The following is a 21,551-nucleotide window of genomic DNA, read 5'->3' as shown; positions in this document are numbered from 1 at the left end:
GCAAGAAGGAGGGAAAAGCAAGCTGAATTTTCTTCCGAGGGAGCAAGTTCTCTAGGAAGCCACCCTCTTGTATGTCATGCTAGAATCCAAAGCAATTTCTTCATCTCACCTTCCCTTCCCCTTCTCTGATGCACTAATGATACTAACTTTAGTAGCACATGAATCTGCTTGTCTCACAACTGCTTCCAAGCTGCTCCCTATACATGGACTGTCCTCTGTGAACTTGTTCTGCAGGCCACTTCCCTCTCCTCATTCAAATTCCTCCTTAGGGGATACTTCTGCCATGAGGCTCGCAGCAACTGAATCACCTGTCTCCCCTTCCCAGTCTACATACACTCACACTCTGTCTCTGTACCATCTCTGGTCTTTTCTCTCCAGTGGGTGGGCATCTCCGTCTTCAAAGTATTCGGAGGAGGCTAATGGCTCCTTTCTCCCTTAGTCAAGGCTTACAAAGGAACCAGGCACTTTCTCCTCCTTTTGTGGGAGAGAGTAGAAGAGAGGTTCTGCTTCAATTGTGGGTCCCTATGTGTATTGCACTGTGGGTACATATTCAGTCCCTTAGCTTGAGACCAGAGAATTCTTGCAAGCAGTGTCCATTGCTCACACCTGTGCCCCTGCTCTCCTCATGCTCCATACCAAAGGTATAAGGGGCAGATTGGACCAACTGCCTCTCCAGTTACTTCTTACTGCCACATGGTCTGTGTCAGGACCTCCAGTATCTGGAGTGTCTGGGGTTTTTTCAGCCTTGTCTTCAACCTATAAATATTTCAAAGTTTTATCTTTAGTATAGGTAGTGTAAATAGTCTTTAATAGTATAGTTAGTATTTAGTTAGTTTCCTCACCCCAGGAACCCTTACCACCACCACTCTGGCTCCCGATACCGGAATTAGAGTATGCCCAGAACATCAGGCTTTAAAAGCTGTCTCCTGTCCCCATTCCTTTTTAGTCAGCAACGATCACTTGCACTGCTTTTACTGCCTTGGGGAAGCAAATATTTCCATCAGCTGCAATATTTGTCACTCCTTCCTTAGGCATACCTAACTGATTCAGGAATTCCAGCTTAAAAAACACCTAGTGGAAAAGGCTATGAATGCCTAGTCCAACCCAGGCTGGGGGAACCGCCTCTATACATTGGCCAGAGTGAGCAAGGAGCGCACCTCCTGTCATGTGGCCTCCATCGGGGTCTCATCAGGAGAGCAGGGAATGGTCTCATAAACACAAGAGCAGATTCCCCCTTTAAGTCCATTCCTCTTCAAGCTGAACAAGCCTTTGCACCCTGCCCCTAAAGATTTAGAACGTCCTAAGCCCCCAGGCCATGATAAAAAGGGTCATAAGAGCGGGGCTTCATCGGTACCAGACTCCTCACCAACAGTAACAATGCCAGCAATACTACCTAAGTCAAAAGACTGAGAACTGCCAGTATGGGCAAAGAGTACCCACCAGGAACCTCAGTCACTGATGGTACCATCACAACTAATTACCCACTTAGTCTTTCTATATCAGCTTTATCAGCATTGGCAGAACTCGGGACACTAATAGATGAATAACCACACAGTGTTCCATAAGCACAAAATCTCACTATGACTACATCCAAAATTCACTCCTTGGATATTTTCAGAATTTCAACTTAAACCAGTCAATTCACTTCCCTGTATTTTTTTTTCCAAAGCCCCATGACTCTGGTGAGGAAAGGAGACTTAATTCCCTCAACATAAGATGAGCATTGGCATTATACCTGCAGAAAACATAGCCGATCAGAATATCATCTGGAGTGTTTGTTGTCATAGCAGAATGAGTCCAAAGTCAAGCTATATCCTCTCAGAGGATCTCTGTCTGTAACTGACTCTCTCAGTTGGCACAGCTCCTTCTCCTACATAGGACCAGGGCTCACTCTGCAGGGGCCTAAGTCTCAGTGGCATCACTTCAGGACGTACCCCTGCTTGACATTTGCCTGGGCAGCTATATGCAGTTCCATCCACATATGCAAAAACACATTTTGCCTTGATCCAAGACTTCTCTGCTGACACATCCTTTGGGGTGAAAACGGTTCTACACGCAGCTTTACCACCTGCATTCTCGCACCCACCTCCTCTTTCAGTACTGCTTGTCAATCACCCACAGTGGAATACATACAGGAACTAGCACTCAAAGAAGAAAGGGAAGTTACTTATCTTGTTGCAAATAGAGTTCTTCAAGGTGTGTGGTCCCTATCTGTATTCCACAACCCTCCATTCTTCCCCTCTGCTTCAGATCCTGACTGAATTTGCAGTAGAGAAGGAACGGGAGAGGCAGTCAGTCCATCCCACTCCTTCTACTCTCAGTACAGAGCACAAGAAGAGCAGGGGTGTGGGCATGGAGCAATGGACATTGCTTGCAAGAAACCTCTGTTCTCAGGTACATGGAGCGCAAGCATATCTACAGTGAAATACTGATAGGGAACACACATCTTGAAGAACTCCAGTTACAAGAAGGAAAGTAGTAACTTTCCAGTCTTCCCTCTGGCTTTCCCTTCTGTTTGATTCTGGTCTTGCATCTGTCTCTCTGCTGCTGATCATTACTGTTATCTCCGCTCAGCAGTAGGTCAGCAGCCCCATGGGGTTCTGAGGAAAGAGTACAAAGTGCTGCTACTGCTGACTCCATACAAGGGGCTTGCACACTCATAACCCCACTGAGGCTTTCCTGTGACCACAGTAACCCAAATCTAATCAACCCTGTAGCTCAAGCATGAGCTTGAAGAAGCCATCTCTAAGAATGATTGAGTACCTCAATTTTCTTGTTCCTCCAGTCTCTCTCTCTATTATGGCTGCCAGCTTGGGTGTTCATTGTGCCTATGTAGAAACTTTCTGATTTGATTAGTGAGTATTTATTTTTAAATTTAAATACAGTTTAAATTTTTTTAAATATGATTTTTTTTCTCTGTGATCTACCTTCAAATGCATATAGTACCTAAAGAGAGAGACAACTTTATGATAGTGATATATTACATTATATTACAAATAACAGATCTTATGAGACGCTGATTTCATTTTAAAATAAAAATGTGCTAATGAAATTTGAGTTCCTTGCTCCTTACAAGTGATTTGTATAGGAAATCTTTCCCTGAAAAATGACATTAGTGGAAATAATAGTTTTCAAGTAACCTAAAATAAAGATTGCTTCCATTCTTGCCAGCTTCGTTTGAATTGGAGCTGTGACATACACAAAGAACATGAAAAGAATAATTCATAAATAGTAGACTTTATTAACCTCTTTATATATAGATGACTTTGCATTTTTAGTGACAATTGTTCAATCAGCACCCCAGTCTATTATGAACAGAGCTCATTAATGTGCATAAACTTGGTCTATTCTGGTTACAATGCATATTTAATGTCACATACTTTTCTTATAGTAGCTGCTTAGTTTTGCTATAAAAAATAAATAGCCCCAAGTGAACAAGAAGGGTCCTAAAATCAGTAAATGCACAATAAGTGGCTTTTTTAAAACATTATCCTTAATAATTTATATTACTCTAATTAGCCCAATATTTAAAATCCTTAGGTAAATGAGATGATAGACATTTACACCAAGGTGTAACTTGCAGGACAGAAGAGAGTCAGGATGATAGTGAATGAAGAAGGATGGTTTGGCAGTAGTTGCCTTAACTTTTCATTTATAACCTTTTTAATGTTTAGGCTTTTGCAGAAGTGGATATAGTGCAGGTGTAAAACTTTCTTTTGTATTAGCAGTAGTCAGTGACAGCAGTGTTTCAGCAGTAACTATCTTTTATAAAGTTTTCTTTATCTGAGCACTTCCTAAATTATTGAATTTATAGCATTTTATTGTATGTTGTTTATTTATAGACTAGTGTCAGATTGTGGATGGGGGGAAGTGGTAGATGTGGTATACCTTGACTTTAGTAAGGCTTTTGACACTTTTACATGACTTCTCTTAAACAAACTAGGGAAATATAGGCTATACAGAGCTACTATATGACGGATGCATAACTGGTTGGAAAACTGTTCCCATAGAGTAATTATCAGTGGTTCAAAGTCAAGCTGGAAGGGCATATCAAGTGGGGTCCTCCAGGGATCTGTCTGAGTCAGGTTCTGTTCAATATCTTCTTAAATGATTTTAATAATGGCATAGAGAGTACGCTTGTAAAGTTTGTGGACAATACCAAGCTGGGAGGGGTTATAGGTGCTTTGGAGGATAGGATTAAAATTCAAAATGATCTGGAGAAATGGTCTGAAGGAAATAGGATGAAATTCAGTAAGGACAAATGGAAAGTACTCCTCATAGAAAGGAACAATCAATTGCAAACATACAAAATGGGAAATGATTGCCTAGAAAGGAGTACTGCAGAAAGGGATCTGGAGATTATAGTGGATCACAAGCTAAATATGAGTCAACAGTGTAACACTGTTGCAAAAAAAAAAAAAAGTGAACCTCATTCTTGGATTTGTTAGCAGGAGTGTAGTAAACAAGACACAAGAAGTAATTCTTCCACTCTACTTTGCACTGATAAGGCCTCAGCTGGAGTATTGTGTCCAGTTCTGGGTGCCACATTTCAGGAAAGATGTGGACAAATTGGAGAAAGGCCAAAGGAGAGGAACAAAAATGATTAAAGGTCTAGAAAACATGACCTATGAGGCAAGATGGAAAAAAAATTAGCTTGTTTAGTCTGGAGAAAAGAAGACAGAACAAGGGTACATTATAACAATTTTCCAGTACATAAAAGGTTGTTACAAGGAGGAGGATGAAATGTTCTTGTTAACCTCGGAGGATAGGACAAGAAGCAGTGGGTTTACATTACAGCAAGAGAGGATTAGGTTGGACAAAAAGAAAAGCTTCCTGTCAGGGTAGTTAAGCACTGGAACAAATTGCCTAGGGAGGCTGTGGAATTTGAGTCATTGGAGGTTTTTAAGAACAGGTTAGACACCTGTCAGGAATGGTCTAGTTATTACTGAGTCTTGTCGTGAGTGCAGGGGATTGGGCAACATGACTTATTGAGGTTGCTTGCAGTCCTACACTACTAAGAGTCTGTGATTTTTGCCCTTGTGATGCACTGTGCAGAGGGATCTTCTGTGTGTCAATTTCCCCTTCCCATAGAGCTACTCCAAGTTATCATGTGTCCCCACCACTAGAGCACATTCTGTGCAGAGTCTCTCCCCTGCCACTCTTTAAATTCCTGGTACAGCAAAGAATGAGCAAGTGAGTCAGTGTCATAGTTTCATCACCTCGTGGCTGTTGTTCCTGGGTAACATGTGCTCTTCAGGGTGGATTTGATTTAAATCACTAGTCAGGAAGACTCGATTTAATCATGGATTTCTACATAAAAGTGCATTCTTGTTGGTGGTTGTAACCTTAATACATAGTCTTCACAACTCAGAGATAGATGTAGGTTTCATTTTTAGAAGGTACACACTATATATTTTTAAAGTGATTTTAGTTTGAAAACTTTTCAAATTAGTTTTACAGCTATATCAGAAAATGAATGATTGTTTGGTTATTTCATTTACCAAAGCTAATTGAAGCAGATATTTATGAAGTCATTGGGAGGTGAACTATCTCCAGTTCTACAGGTTAATGATTAATATATGGAGGATTTTCTTGCCATACTGTATTAGGAGGAGAACATCACCAGACAGACATTTAAAGTGTTTTATTTAACTAAAATAACAACGTTATGTATTCTGGATTTTTTTCTTCAACAGCAAACATATAATATTTTAACAAAACAAGCATATGAATTTAGTTAAACATTCAAGTATTTTAAAATAGGTTTGTTTTTGTTTAAATTGTTTTTAACAAATAGTTAAATGAAATATTTAAAAATAAAAAATTAAATCGACTGTCAGCCAGGTCAATATGAGAAACTTAAAATATTGGCTTCTGCAGCTAACTCAATTGTCTTCACCTTCATTTTCCTGTTTGTTCGTAATCTAAACAAACAATTTAATACTGTACAGAGCAATGATGATTGTGAAGCTTGGTTGAGGTAGTGAAGTCAGAGGGTGGGATATTTCCCAGGGAATGCCGTACTGGTAAATGATGAACTAGTACTCGGCTGAGCCCTCAAGGGTTAACACACTGTTGTTAATGTAGCCTCACACTCTACAAGGCAGCACAAATGGAGGGAGGGGAGACAGCATGGCAAACAGAGACACACACCCTGTGTCAGAGAGATACGCAGAGATGCACATTGCCCCTTTAAGTACGCTGACCCTACTTTAAGTATATTGCCTTTTTAAGTAGATCAGCAAGTTGAGACAGCAGCTGCTGTCAGCAAGCTCCCTCTGTCCTGAGCCCTGTCGTGTCCCCTCACTGCTCTATGGAGATTCGGTAAGCGGGGGGCAGGAGCAGCGGTGAAGGGGACACTCTGACATTAGGCCCCCTCTTTCCCCTCCCCCCCACCCAGCAAGCAGGAGGCTCCCAGGAGCAGTTCCAAGGCAGAGGCCAGCAGTAGCGCATGGCAGTGGGGAGAGGACAGCTGAACTGCCAGCAATTGATAGCCTGCTGGGCGGCTGCCACACAGGGAACTTACAGGAGCAGGAAGCTGCCGGTCCACCCTGGTTCCAAGCCCCGACCAGCTAGCTCCAACGCGCTGCTCATTCTGCAAGCAGTGAACAAAGCATGCAGCTGCCAAACAATGTTATAAGGGAGCATTGCACAACTTTAAATGAGCCTGTTCTCTAATTGATCAGCAATGTAACAACGAAACGACGTTAACCAGGACGACTTTAAGTGAGGAGTTACTGTATTATTTCTTGTCCTTTCTTAGCAGCTCCTTTGTAGTTTTCATTTCTTTTTGGAATTGATTTGAACCTTGTGTTGCCACAATAATTTAAGTCTGAAGGGAACTATTTCTGTAAACATTTGACTTAGCTCTCCTACAGAACTTGACTGTGGCCTGGTCTACGCTAGGAAATTAGACCAGGATAACTACGTTGCTCAGTGGTGTGAAAAAGTCACATCCCTGAATGACACAGTTATACCTAACCCTAGTGTAGACAGCCTTAGCTCAACAGGAGAATTCTCCTGTTGACCTAGTTACCTCCTCTCAGGGAGGTGAAGTACCTATGCTCATGGAAGAATCCCTGCTATTGGCATAGGTAGTGTCTTTACTGAAATGCTGCAGCATTTTAAGTGTAGACAAGCCCTTATACTGGAGAGGTGTTAATGGGACATTTCACTGTGAATGGTCTCTTGAAATAAGTGTTAAACTACTTATGCTAAACAATCTGTTCCATCTTCTATTTTGCCGTTGTCTACACTGCACTTTCGTCATTAAAACTTTTTTGCTCAGGAGTGTGAAAAAACACATCCCTGAACAACAAAAATTTTAACAATGAAAAGCACCACTCTCTCGGCGACGAAGGTACCGAACCTCATTGGGGGTGGTTTTATTTTGTCGCCGAGAGAGCTCTCTCCCAGCAACAAAGAGCGGCTAGTCTGCGCACCTTACAACAGCGTAGCTGCAGCAGCACAGCCACGCCATTGTAAGGTGCGCAGTGTAGACATAGCCTTAGTTGTGAGGCTCTCAGCACCTTTTCCAGACTTAAAGAAGAGCTTTCTGTAGCTGGAAAGCATGTCTTTTCACCAGCAGAAGTTGGTCCAGTAGAAGATATTACTTTTCCCACCTTGCCTCCTACAGAACTAGAAGGCTGCTTAATGTGTCTGCACTTAAAATTTCTCTTGGTGCTATATTTTTTTAACAGTGTCAGAAATTTAGATTTGGGGACTGAACTTCTGTTTAAATAGCTGCCAACTGTACTTCCACCTGAACTTCACTACTGTGTTTGTAGTAGATACTAAGTCATCAGTCTATTTGACAACAGAGGTTTAACTCGTTACGGCACCAGTGTAGTACATTTTTTTTCTGTGTAAGACACTGTTAAGTTTATTGCCACTGTAATATAAATTACCAACAAAGTAAAAATTTTCTGCCTTCTGGGATTTTATGATTAGGGTTCTTATATTTATTTTACACCAACCTTAAAATTAAAAGTTCAGGAATTCTTGTTTAAACAATTTTACTGAAGGCCAGGGAAATTCAGACTTTATATTAATATAGATGTAGATAAATACTCAGAAGTGCTATATATGAATCCTAAAACCTCATCCAAATATGAGAACTAAATAAATAAATAAGGTAATAAATGTTAAATGAGTTAAAATGTTAACTTTGTAATTTTTGTTACAGAGATGCATGAGCAGTAAAGTAAGCTTCAGGGTTGTAAAAACTCCAATGTGCATGCATGTGTGTGTTCAAATATATATATAAAAAGTAGGGCTGTCGATTACTCGCAGTTAACTCACGCGATTAACTCAAAAAAAGTAATCGCGATTTAAAAAATTAATCGCACTGTTAAACAATAGAATACCAATTGAAATGTATTAAATATTTTTGGATGTTTTCTACCTTTTCAAATATATCGATTTCAATTACAACACAGAATACAACATGTACAGTGCTCACTTTATATTATTTGTTCTTACAAATATTTGCACTGTAAAAATGATAAAAAAAATAGTATCTTTCAATTCACCTCATAAAAGTACTGTAATGCAATCTTTTTATTGTGAAAGTGCAACTTACAAATGTAGATTTTTTTTTTTGTTACAAAGCTGCACTCAAAAACAAAACCATGTAAAACTTTAGCGCCTACAAGGCCACTCAGTCCTACTTCATGTTCAGGCAGTCACTAAGACAAACAAGTTTATATACATTTACGGGCGATACTGCTTCCTGCTTCTTATTTACAGTGTCACCAGAAAGTGAGAACAGACATTTGCATGGCACTTTTGTAGCCGGCTTTGCAAGGTATTTGCAAGGTGCCAGATATGCTAAACATTTGTATGCCCCTCTATGCTTCAGCAATCATGCCAGAGGACATGGAAACATGCTGATGATGCTCGTTAAAAAAACAATGCCTTAATTAAATTTGTGACTGAACTCCTTAGAGGAGAATTTTATGTCTCCTCTTCTCTTTTACTCGCATTCTGCCATATATTTCATATTATATCAGTCTCAGATGATGACTCATCACATGTTCGTTTTAAGAACACTGTCACAGCAGATTTGACAAAACACAAAGAAGATACCAATGTGAGATTTCTAAAGATAGCTACAGCACTCGACCCAAGGTTTAAGAATCTGAAATGCTGTCCAAAGTCTGAGAGGGACGAGGTGTGTAGCATGCTTTCAGAAGTCTTAAAAGAGCAACACTCAGATGCAGAAACTACAGAACCCGAACCACCAGAAAAGAATATCAACCTTCTGCTGGTGGCATCTGACTCAGATGATGAAAAGGAACATGCATCAGTCTGCTCTGCTTTTGGTTTGTTATTGAGCAGAACCCATCATCAGCATGGAAGGATGTCTTCTGGAATGGTGGTTGAAGCATGAAGGTACATATGAATCTTTAGCACATCTGGCACGTAAATATCTTGCAACATCGGCTACAACAGTGCCATGAGAATGTCTGTTCTCACTTTCAGGTGACATTGTAAACAAGAAGCGGGCAGCATTATCTCCTGCAAATTGTAACCAAATTTGTTTGTCTGAGCGATTGGCTGAAGTAGGACTGAGTAGACTTGTAGGCTCTGAAGTTTTACATTGTTTTATTTTTGAATGCAGTTATTTTTTTGTACATAATTCTACATTTGTAAGTTAAACTTTCATGATATAGAGATTGCACTACAGTACTTGTAGTAGGCGAATTGGAAAATAATATTTTGTTTTTTTACAGTGCAAATATTTGTAATAAAAAATAAATATAAAGTGTACACTTTCTATTCTGTGTGGTAATTGAAATCAATATATTTGAAAATGTAGTTGGGAAGCCAAATAATTCTTGCTTGCTTAATTTTAAGTAATCATGCTAATTTTAATAAAATTGAAGCAGCAGCAAATTACTGCCTTCTGACATTATATTATCTTTTTTAGAATAAAGTCAGATATCCTTTTTTTTTTTTTTTGCTTACTTACTAATAAATAGACCCATGTTATTTAATTCTTCTTTTAACGGAAGTAAACATAGGTGATGTTTCTTCTGTTTTTCATTTACTGTGGTAAGGTGTTTTCCTTTTGCAATTGTTTAACTCTAGTCTTATTTTTATATTGTGTACATACAATACCCGTTCATCTGGACCAAAAGGATTTCTTGGTCACCATTCAGCCCTTCTCTAGAACAGAAGGGTGCTCTCATGATTGGAGTATAAAGGTTCAGTTACTTATCAGTTTTTTTATATTACCTTAAATGAAACTCCTTCTCCAGAATGACTTCACCAGTTAAAAAAAATGGGAAAAACTCTAAGCATCGCTTGAGACTGGCTAGCCGTACACTTTTTCTACCTCTAGTTTCTTAGCAAATGTTAATAGGTTTGTAAGAAGTATTACTATTTTCCCTTTTTATTTCTTTTCAATGTTTTCTGATTTCCACAAATGGCTGTCAGTTTCTTAATTCTTTCCAGTTCTCATTCATATTTTCCTTCTAGTCAATTAGCTCACTAATTTTTATACACTTAATTTCTAACTATTCTTTTTGCTCTGTTTTATAATTTGTGTTCATGTCTCATGTCTTTCTGAAGCATATACTTGTAAGTATGATTTCCTATGGGGAAAAAAAAAAGGAAGAAACAGGACATTTGTTTCTTTAAGCTGAGTTTGCCTTCTGAGTCTGAGTATAAATGTGTTTCTTCTATCATGTAAAGACATTTAGTGGAGGAAGCAATTAACAGTTCCTTTAACATTTTTTAACAGTTGTGTAAGACAAATATAATGCAAGTACGGTATATCTCGTATTTTTTTTACCATAGTTGTTTCTTGCAAAACCCTTGACACAAGGTGAAAGCTCCAACAAAGTATATAATACTATTCTGGGCAAATGTTCCTCTGACAGATAGCCACGGGGTTTGTCTCTTTTTGACATATTAGAAACATGCCGAGACCATGATGTCTTTTTAAAAAAGGAGATACAAGACTAAGGCCATGTCTACGCTACCACTTATGTCGTCAAAACTTACGTTGCTCAGAGGTGTGAAAAAAACACCACCCTGAGAAACATAAGTTTTACCAGCGTACGTGCTTGTGTGCACACACTATGTCGGTGGGACAGCTTCTCCCACCAGCATAGCTACTGCCGCTCATTGAGATGATTTTATTATGTAAATAGGAGAGCTCTCGCCCGTCAGCATAGAGCAGCTACCTGAGTGATCTTACAGCAGTGCAGCTGCATCGGTACAGCTGTGCCGCTGTAAGTTTGCAAGTGTAGATATGGCCTAACATAGTGAGAAGATTAGGTCTCTGCTGCTCTGTCTTGGACATCATAGAGGACGTTCATTCACTTTATTGAGAAACCTTTAGGAACTAATATCCAAGACACAGTTAAATCTGTGAGAAGGCTGCAAAGGGATTCAATTTATGACTCAGTCAAAATCAAAAGAAAGCAAGTATGTATGTTCTGAGATCCAGGAAAAAGAGTATTTTTTTTAATCCCAATCAAACATCAACTGTGAAGCAAAAACATTTATTTTGATACTCACCAAACTGAGAGTTCAGTAAGGAAAAGAACTCAGTTCTTCAAAAGGCTAAAGCTGCAAGTTTGTTCTTGGAGGAGATAATAAGAGGCTGAGAAAGCAGCAGTGGTACCTGGAGTGGTTTCTGATTTGGCTCAATAAGATTAGGGTTCCCTGCTTGATAATGTGAATAATGGAAATGAAAATCTTTTTCTCTTTTCTGCAACTTTTTCTATAGTTAAACTTATGTCGTATTTTTAAAAAGGGATGCAATGCCCTGGCAGCTGTACTTCTAAGGGGGCACAGCTAAACTTTGCTTGTAGAAGTGTGACTTCCTTCCCTATCCACCCAAAATTGGTTCTGAGCTTGCAGGATGTGTATTTCCACATCCCTATCAGTCCTTCACAACACAAACACCTTCCATTTCAGTGGGGCAAGGTCATTAGCAATACAGGGTTTTTCCCTTTGATCTTTCTGCTGCCCATATGTATTTACAACATTCCTATTGGTGGTGACAGCACATCTAAGGTGACTGATTCTACACATACTCTCCTATTTAGAGTAGAGCAATAATGTCACCCTTGTGCAAAATCTCTCATGCACCCCCAAAGGACACGACTTTTCAAGGCAGTTCAGTAGGTCAGTGCTAAGTAGGAGTGAAAGGCACTTGAAAGGCAACCATTACTGAGAAGTAACTTCTCTCTTCTGAAAATCTCATTGTATTATCACCAGTAAAGTTCACCAAAAGAAATGTGATGATAAAATACAGAACTTTGGTTGATTAAGCCTAACAGCAAAGATTTAAGAACCACCAGTCCTTATCCCAATTTTTGAAAATTCTCAATTCCTTTATGCCATTGAATTTTTTTTCCCTTAGACTGTAGGGAAAATAAACTTGGATTTGTTTTACAGCCGGATATCTCTTCCCCTTTCCCCATTGTGTGTATGACAACAGAAATGTTTAACTCAAATGTACAAGTATACACACCAAACGAGGAAAAAAGGAATTTAGATTATATTCAATACTCAGAAACCATCTTAAAGGGTTTGATCCAGAGTGGATAAAAATCAATGATTCTTAAAAAAAAAAAAAAAAAAAAAAAAAAAAAAAAAAAAAAATCGGATTTTTTTTTTAATTTAAATTGGATTGTTTTGATAAAATGTTTTTTGAGGAAAAAACCTATCTAAAGATAGTTTTAATTAAAATACTTTATAGCCCAAAGATATCTCATTATGGAATAGGGATTATAAATTCTAATTCTATAGTATGAGACAATATGTTCATGTAATGTTTAAGAAAAGTTTTATAAGTGAGTTCCAATAGTTCATGGATTAGGGACTCAACCTCATGGGGTTCCAGGAGCTTTTGTATAGATTATTTAGGTTAATCTTTCTATCTACCCAGTGGGACTCAGTGCCCAGTCTACAAGATACCATCAGAGATACTTAGTTTTGCAGTTTTCAAACTGTGGATTTGTGTCTCCAGAGAGAACATGCTTGTTAACAGCAAAAATGTTTTTAAATAATATATAGAGGTGAGAAATAGTTAAATAAAACTATTTAAATGTCTGTCTGGTGGTGAGCTCCTCCTAATACAGTATGGCAAGAAAATCCTCCAAATATTAATGATTGACCTGTTAAATTGGAGATAGTTCACCTCCCAATGACTTCATAAATAACTGCTTCAATTACCTTTGGTAAATGAAATAACCAAGCAATCATTTATTTTCTGATATAGCTGTAAAACTAATCTGAAAAGTTTTCAAAATAAATCACTTTAAAAATGTATAGTGTGTACCTTCTAAAAATGAAACCTATATCTATCTCTGAGTTGTGAAGAATATGTATTAAGGTTATAACAACCAACAAGAATGTACTTTTATGTAGAAATCCATGATTAAATCGAGTCTTCCTGATTTAATCATTGAATCATGGATTTAAATCAAATCCACCCTGGTTTGATCCTAGAGAGAGAATATATTTCATTGGACCAACTTCTGTTGGTCAGAGAGACAAGCTTTTGAGAGACACAGAGCTCTTCTTCTGGTCTGGGAAAGGTACTCCCAGTGTCACAGTTAAATGCAAGGTGGAGCAGATTGTTTAGTGTAATTAGTTAGCACATATTCTAAGGGACCATTCAAGGCAGGAGTGGCGAAAGCTTCGTGTAAGTGGGGGGGCCACTGGCAACGGAACTGTGGCCCTGCCCCCTGTGCCGCCCCTCCTCCCCCAGGCCCCACCCCTGCACGCTCCTTCTCCCTGAACCCCTGCCCTCGCACCGCGTCTTCTCCCTGCGGCCCTGCCCCCACGCTGCCTCTTCCCCCAAGACCCTACCCCCTCTCCGTCCCTCACCCTTATGGCCCTGTTCCAGCACCCTTGATTCAATGTAGAATGATCCATTAACACCTCTGCAGTCATAGGAGAAAATGAGGGGGTTAGTGGGTTACAGATTATTGCAATAAACCATAAATCCAGTGTCTCTGTTCAGTGCATGATTTTTAGTGTCTAGCTGAGTAATGAAATTTAAGCTCCCGGGCTTATCTTTTGAAAGTGTTGTGCAGGTTTCCTTTGTGAATGAGGACTGATAGGTCAGACATAGAGTGTGAAAAGTGTTCCGCCACACAAGATGAGATGTCTTATCATTTTCCTATGCGAGTTCATTAGAGAGCATAGTGTGATTACATGGTTTCACCCTCATCGTTTTATTGAGGCATTTAGTTCACTGGATGAGGTATACCACATTTTGATATCATGTGTAGGATCAATGGATTTTGAAAGGTGTGTTGTGGGAGGGTGTTGATCATTGTAGCAGTGGAGATAAGTCTGCAGGTTTTGCATCTGTTCTGGCAGGGTCTAGTGTTGCTCTGAGTTGGTGTGTCTTGGTCTGTGGGGAGCTTGCTTCTGATGATGAGCTTGGAGAGGTTGGGGTGAAGGCCAGAAGTGGGAGTTCAGGAAAGATTTCTTTTGGAATGGGGGTCCCCATCGAGTATGGGTTGGAGTTGTTTGATGATACCCAGTATAAATTCCAGTGTGGGGTGGTAGGTGATAACTAGGGGTGTGCAATCTATTTCTCTGGTGGGATGTCTTTGTTTGGAGAAGGTGGTTTAAATGTGTTATATCCCAGACTTTTACCTCTTAGCACTTTCTGTGACTGTATATAACAGATTTCTTGGAGTGTTTGAGGTGATTACTGGATCTGGGAAGGTAGGGTGATGGTGCATGGATTTCAAAATAAATCACTTTAAAAAATGTATAGTGTGTACCTATATAAACCTTTGTATAAGGTTTTCTGTGGGGTTCCATTGTTGAAGCTGAAGGTGGTGTCCAGGAAGTTGATGCTAGTGTGGGAATGTTCCAGAGAGTTTAATGGATGGTGGTGGTGGTTGAAGTTGTGAAGGAAATCTATGAGGGAGTTTAAGCTCGCTGTCCAGAGAATGAAAATATCATTGATGTATCTCAGGCACATCATTAGTTTTGTAGTGCATTTGTCCAGAAATTCTTCTTCAAGGTGGCCAATGAAGAGGTTGTCATATTGGGCAGCCATCCTAGTACCCATGGCTGTTCCCATGGTTTGGACAAAGTGTTTGTTGTTGAATGTAAAGTTGATATGGGTGAGGATGAAATGGAGTTTGGCAATGTGTTTGGGATGGATATCTGAGAGTTGTCCATTGTCTTGTAAATATTTGAGGCAGGCAACTATGTTGTCATTGAGAGGGATGTTGGTGTATAAGGAAGTGACATCCATGGTGGCAAGGATTGTGGTCTGAGGGAGGTTAATATTGTGGAGTTTGTGGAGGAAGTCAGTTGTGTCCTGGAGGAAACTGGCCCTTTGTTCAGTAATTGGTTTGAGGATGGTTTCTGTGAGTCCCAATATTTCTTCAGCAAGAGTGTTGTGGCCAGATGTGGTGGGTCTGCCTGGGTTCCCTTGTTTATGTATCTTGGGAAACATAGAGAAGGTCCCTTGGGTGGGTTTGTGGGGGATGTGTTTGTAGAGTTTCTCTTGGAGTTGTTTGGGAAAGGATTTAATGATATCCTTAAGTTATTGGATAAATTGTGATGTGGGAGGTCTTTGAGTTCTTTAGAGTAGGTGGTGTTGGAGAGTTCTCAGTTGGCCTTATTAACATAATCATCTGGGTTGAGGTTTAATCCTGTCAGTTAATTACAGTATAACAAAGAGCTTTATCTAATTGCCATGTCATCAGTTAGATCCCAATGGAAACTGACAGTCTAACTCCCTGGTCTCAGATAAAGTTCTTAACTGCACAGCTGGATTAGGCAATGCTGACAGCACATGTGTTAAATTATTCCTGAATTGCTGCTCTGAAGTTTGACTAGCATTTCTTGGGAAAGATTTGCAGGATTTTGAAGATAGTCGGATATAGATGCAACACCTTAAATGAGGAAGAATATTTCTATGTAGGGCCTCACTATTAGATACTATTCATCTGGTAAAGTGAACATCTACCATCCTTAATGTGACTCAACGTTGTTTTTACTGTTTCTTTGTGGGAAGGTGGGAAAGCATTTTTTTAAAGTGAAAAGTCATATTTCTATCCACAAGTAATCTTATAATAACATAGTGCTTTTATGTTCAGACACATATTCAAAATGATATATGTGATAACAGTATGCCAGTGCATTAAGACTGTTTAGCTGAATTATTTTATATCTTGTATCACTGATATTTGAGTAGTCATTGGTTAATCCAAAATCTGCTAATTTCAGACAAGCAGTTTACATACATGATCTGTAGTTATGAGTTTCTGAAGGGTCATGTTGTAATACAGGGTTTATAACAATCATGTTCTTCAATTCCTGCTGATGGAGAACTAATATTTCTGGTATATTTCTGTTTAACATTTTAAATGTCCTTATTTTACACATATTTACTTTGTATCTCTCCTGCCAAATTTGGTTGCATAAGTGTAGGTCCTTAAATCTGTATTTAGGCACCTACATACTAATTTACTTGCCTACATTCATGTGTAGGCATTTAAATCGGCACTTACGATAGCTGCCAAAATACAAATTTGGTTCCTAATTATAGACACAGAAATTTGAAAATTTAGCTCTTACTCTGTGTTTTGGATGGAGAAAATTAACTGTTCGTAATTTATGTGTAATGATTGTTAACCTAGTTTTGTGAATATATCCATACGAAAGTAAAAACTACTAGAAAAGTTGCGTTTTAAAAACGTACACAAGAGGTTTAGTTTTCTAATAATTTGAAGTTTTGATCTGTAGCCTAATTTGTAAATACAATATATTGCATGCAAGTGTGAAAAATGGATAGTATCCTCAAATGGCATTAATAATTACACTTCAAAAGGTTGTTTTTCCTGTTAATTACATTATTCCTATTCAATTATTTAAAGTGTATAGTGTAGTAGATTATGCTGCAGTTCATCTTTTTCAAAACTGCTCTTTAATACTTTCCGAAGTAACTGTCAAGTCTTTAGAGGTCTTGAAAAGATAAATGGGCTAGAGGGTGAGAGAGAGATCATAAAAGACAGGGACAGAAGCTACATTGAAATGAGCCTGAAAGCAACAGTCCCTGTCTCTGCCAGGCCCCTGATCAAGATGGACAGGCAGAATTGTTTTTTCGCTGTCTGTGCATGAAATTAGAAAAGGGTGAGGGCTTCATTAGACTATGCGAAATTCTGAGATGAAAAATGCACAGTTCAGTTTTCTGGTTGCATAAACTTTTTCTTTTTCTTCCCCCCACCCTCAAAACGGAGCCCACAACTCTTCCTCAGTAACTAGTAATGGTACAAATTTCAGGGTATGCTTTTTTTGTTCAGCCCCTTTTGAAACCTATATACCATTCCTCACCATCATTTGTGTATGCCGCATACAGGAATACTATTTTTAAATGTTTTAGCTAGTCTTATAAATAGTTGGTACTTCTCTCTTCATATCCCTCTGCTTGTAAACATAGGATCCCTTATTACCTGTTAGCCTTGCAGATGAAGAAGAAAATTATAACTAATAAAGCTGTAGAAATAACTAAATAACTTCCCCACAAATAATAATTCTGCAATTTTAAGGACTAGTATCTTAGGTCCGTAGCAAGTGCTATATTGTAAGGAAGAGATGGAAATCTTTGTTTCTAGCCATAAACAGACATGTAGTACTGGATATTAAACCTGCTGCAGCTGAATAGTGCCTGTCCTGTCCTTCAGACCAGTGTAACTTTGGCGGGAATGTCCGCATTTGGGGGAAAAGGAAACTAATCTCGCACAGCTATTTGAAGTTATAAGTAGTCTTGCAGGAGATTGTTTAATGCACAAAATGCAGGTGAAAGGCCCAGTAGTGCAAAATAAATGCAATTCATTGTGTAGCCCAGATATTGTTATTAATCTGATTGATCTTTGGCCCCCATATTAATATTACTTGTATTGTTGGTACCACAGAGAATTTTTAAGTGACAAGAATATTTGTGAAAGAATTGATTTAAATTTGAAATGGGTGTGTTGAAGCAGTGACTGTTTTACTTAGCTGTGAGGCTGGAAAACTAACATTTTATATCTCCTATTTTTATTTTTAAATGCATGGGTTTTTCTTAAATTAGTGAAGTGGTGATTTTCTCTCTGTATCAGGAGAGGTTATATTTAAGAGGGGTATTTTTGTTTGTTTTCGAGGATTTTTGGGGGGGTAGAGGGGATATTAAAGTTTGGGCTAGGTTAGAATCTAGGATCCCAGACATCATGATGATGATACCTAGCTTTTAGATCGCATTTTTCATATTTAAATCTCAGCCCACCAACTCATGTGTCCTCCTTAGTTCTTAGGCTTCTCTCTTCTGTTTGCTGGAATGCAGCCCCAAACAACTTATCTCTTGGAACCAGACATTTTTGTTCATACCCCTCAAACTGAGTGGAGATAACATGATTCAGTGGCTAGACATTGGAGCTAGACATATTCATACTAGAAGTCAGGCACATATTTTTACAAGTTGGGTTAATTATCCTTTGGAAGAATTTAGCAAAGATTGTGGTGGATTCTCCATCACTGACAATTTTTAAATCAAGAGTGGATGTTTTTTCTAAAAGATATGCTCTTGGAATTATTTTGGGGAAGTTCTATGGCCTGGTTATACAGAAGGTCAGATTAGATGGTGGTCTCTTCTGGCCCTGGAATATATGAATATAAGAATAAAAGATTTGGCCCATTTTTTTAGTTTGAGAAATGGTGCTGTTTCTTATAGTTTCCATCTTAGATGGCTTGAGTGAAATTCCTATTTCCAACTTGGTGTCTCAAGTAAGATACCTTTGCCATTTCTGTACTTTATGCTTCTCCATTTTCACTGCTAATCCAGCCTTCTGGATTTGGTGAAATACTGCCTTCTCGTGGGCAAGATGTGCCTCTCATATTTGAATGTCTATGGTAGTGTCATCTAGCTATTCCAGGGCAAACTCACTCATTCCTAGAGGTTTCCAAGTAAAGTAGAGGTTGGTGCAGATGGCTTTCAGTCATTAACTTGACAGCTCTATAGACCAGTTGGTTTGCTCTGATGTAAACTTGACAGGAAAGGTAAAAATTGCTCTAATCATGAATTTATTTGATAATAGAAGCAAGTGTATTCATGGTACTGTTGGTATAAATGCATGTACACAAATAATGAGTAACCTCATTTATGGTAACATTTATACTTATCTCATGGGACATTGTTTTTGTGTCTAATATGTTAGGTAGAAATACTCTAAATTTGGTAAATTATTTAATATGGACACAGTTTATTAAGCGAGAGAGTGAAGCTGGTTTCTGTACATTAGCTATGAACATGTTCATTGTAGTCCATGTTCACTTTAGTCCAGTGTTATTCTATTGGCTTCATGCAGAAAAATGAGTTTTGCTTGATTTTATAGAACAGTGACTCAAATGATCATTTTTGTCTAATGTGATTAATCTTTTTGGGGGGGGGACAGACTCTCAAAAGTATACAGGGAAATAAAAATTTTGCTATCAGCTCAAACAACAGAATTTCAGTAACAAATGTGTTCTAAACAACTTGTTGATTTTATGCTAGGAGCTGATTCCCTAAAAGTAACCACTTTCTGCAAGTGAAATGTCTGATTCACAATGGGTTGTGGTTTCCTATGGGGTTCAGAGAGACACACATAAATAGAACCATATTCCATTTGAAGGGAGTATTGCATCTCACTACAGAAAGCAGTGGTGTGAAGTGAATCAAATAAAGTTTGGTCCACTTTACTGAACAGCAGTACAGACGCTAATGAAACTGATTTCATTATGAGAGAGCTGATTTATGGGCAAGTTAAAGGCTTGTCTAAGTTTGAAATTGCTAATTTTAGTAATGGCACAAGGCTTTTTTTTTTTTTTTTCACTCTCATGTATGCTTTGACATTGCTGTGGTAACATTGCTGAGGGTCTGATGGAATTCCCTCCATTTCTTTTCACAGAGGGTGATGAGACAGGAGTGATGGATAGCCTGCTGGAGGCCTTGCAGTCAGGTGCTGCTTTCCGAGACCGGAGAAAACGGACACCAAGGCCTAAAGGTGACTATTATACCTGTTCATGTTACTTTCTAAGGAATTATGACATAGAAAGACATTTTTGCTTAAAAAATGTATCATGAGTGCAGTGTGCTGCAGGCTAGAACTCCTTAGAGTCCCAGCAGCATGCGTAATCTTCTCCTTGCAATGACAAATTTCACAGAGATGCTCATTCCAGTTGGCTGATGTCAGTACCACTTTGCAAATCAATGTACTGAACTTAACATAGCCTGATTGTTATGACAAGACTCTTCTCTAGAAACATATGTGCCTTATCTCTTTTGGGTGTATAGTAGCATAATTAAATCGGAAGAAAAAGTCATAACATTCTCCATTGAGTCAGATACTTTACTGCTTTGCTCCCAGAAATATTTAACCTGAAGGGAAAAAAATCTACTTGGCAATATGGTTACACCTCTGAAAGTTAATGGATGATTGTATTATGTTTCTTTTCTTCTCTTGCTTTTACAGATATACTGCAAAATCTCAGCCCAACCAATCAGAGGCCTGTTTTGAAAGCTTGTAACCATGGTAATAAACCATATTCATAAATTGCATGTTCTTATCTCAGCTTATCCTGTTGATCTGTGTTTTCTGAAGACTGCTGTGATAGTCCTGGTTTTCTATATCATTTGAATAGTGAAATAAAGTATTGGGACCTAGTTGTTAATGTTGCATCCCTAAGCTATCTTTTCAGGGTACTTTGCTGAGCTAGTCTAGCCTTTGCTGGCTTTTTTTATTTTAATTTTAGTTTTGTTTGCAGATGTAGCATTTAAATAACCCTAGAAACTGTTAGTTTCCGCCCCGTGCCTCAGATGGATTATGAACTGCGTTAGTAGAAGTGGACTATAGGGGCACATATTTTAACCACTGCCAAATATTTATAATGTTGAATTAGAGATTCATTGGTATTTACTCCATTTCTTTTCATTTGTCATTTTTCTTGATAAGTAGAACTGCAGCTGGAGTTGCAAAGTGTCAGCAGGGAGTATCATACAGTACGGGTATTAATATGGTAACATAAGTGGTGTTGTATTAGCATGATGAGAGCAAATTAACAAACCATTTCACAGAAGACCTTATGATCGAATACTGTTCCTAATTTTGGCCCTGATCCTATAACCACTTAAATTCCATACATGAATAGTCTCATTGAACTTAGTGGGACTACTCACATGCATAAAGTTAAGATCAGGATCAGGGCCTTTGTTTCTAATGTGTGACATGTATGTTGGATAACCTACAAAATAATGTTATGTTAGCTGTGTTGTTGCTAAGGCCGAGAAGGCCAGACTTTCCTGTATTCAGTTACTGAAAACTAGTCCTCTCAAAATGAAGTTTGCATACTTAGTATCCATCTGGAAGTAAATTTTTCAACAAAATTTGTCAAAATTTGTCTTGACCACTTTTGAGTTGGTAAAATGTTTGCCACTTTTTGGTGAACAAATAGTTTAAAAAATAATTGCTAATGGAGATGTCATTAGTGCTTATAAGGAACTAATTACTCTGCCTGATTTGTTAAATGTGTTTGGTTTT

At 38.5% G+C, this 21,551-nt stretch overlaps 1 protein-coding gene across 1 annotated transcript in view; it reads left to right on the top strand.

Annotated features, from left to right (window-relative positions):
- LOC113406354 (protein diaphanous homolog 3-like) overlaps positions 1-20,566 on the top strand; it is a 310,574-nt gene extending 290,008 nt beyond the window's left edge. Inside the window, exons 20-21 of the mRNA XM_029910781.1 lie at positions 19,923-20,018; positions 20,487-20,566. Of these exons, the coding sequence (XP_029766641.1) occupies positions 19,923-20,018; positions 20,487-20,566 (176 nt within the window). The remainder of the gene's footprint in view (positions 1-19,922; positions 20,019-20,486) is intronic.
- The last annotated feature ends 985 nt before the right edge of the window (positions 20,567-21,551 follow it).

This window comes from Terrapene carolina, unplaced genomic scaffold (assembly GCF_002925995.2).
Source record: "Terrapene carolina triunguis isolate 2854851 unplaced genomic scaffold, T_m_triunguis-2.0 Scaffold17, whole genome shotgun sequence".
In the NCBI taxonomy this organism is placed as follows: Eukaryota; Metazoa; Chordata; order Testudines; family Emydidae; genus Terrapene; species Terrapene triunguis.
The sequence above is the reverse complement of the archived record's forward strand: the minus strand, read 5'-3'. Positions and strand labels throughout refer to the sequence as shown.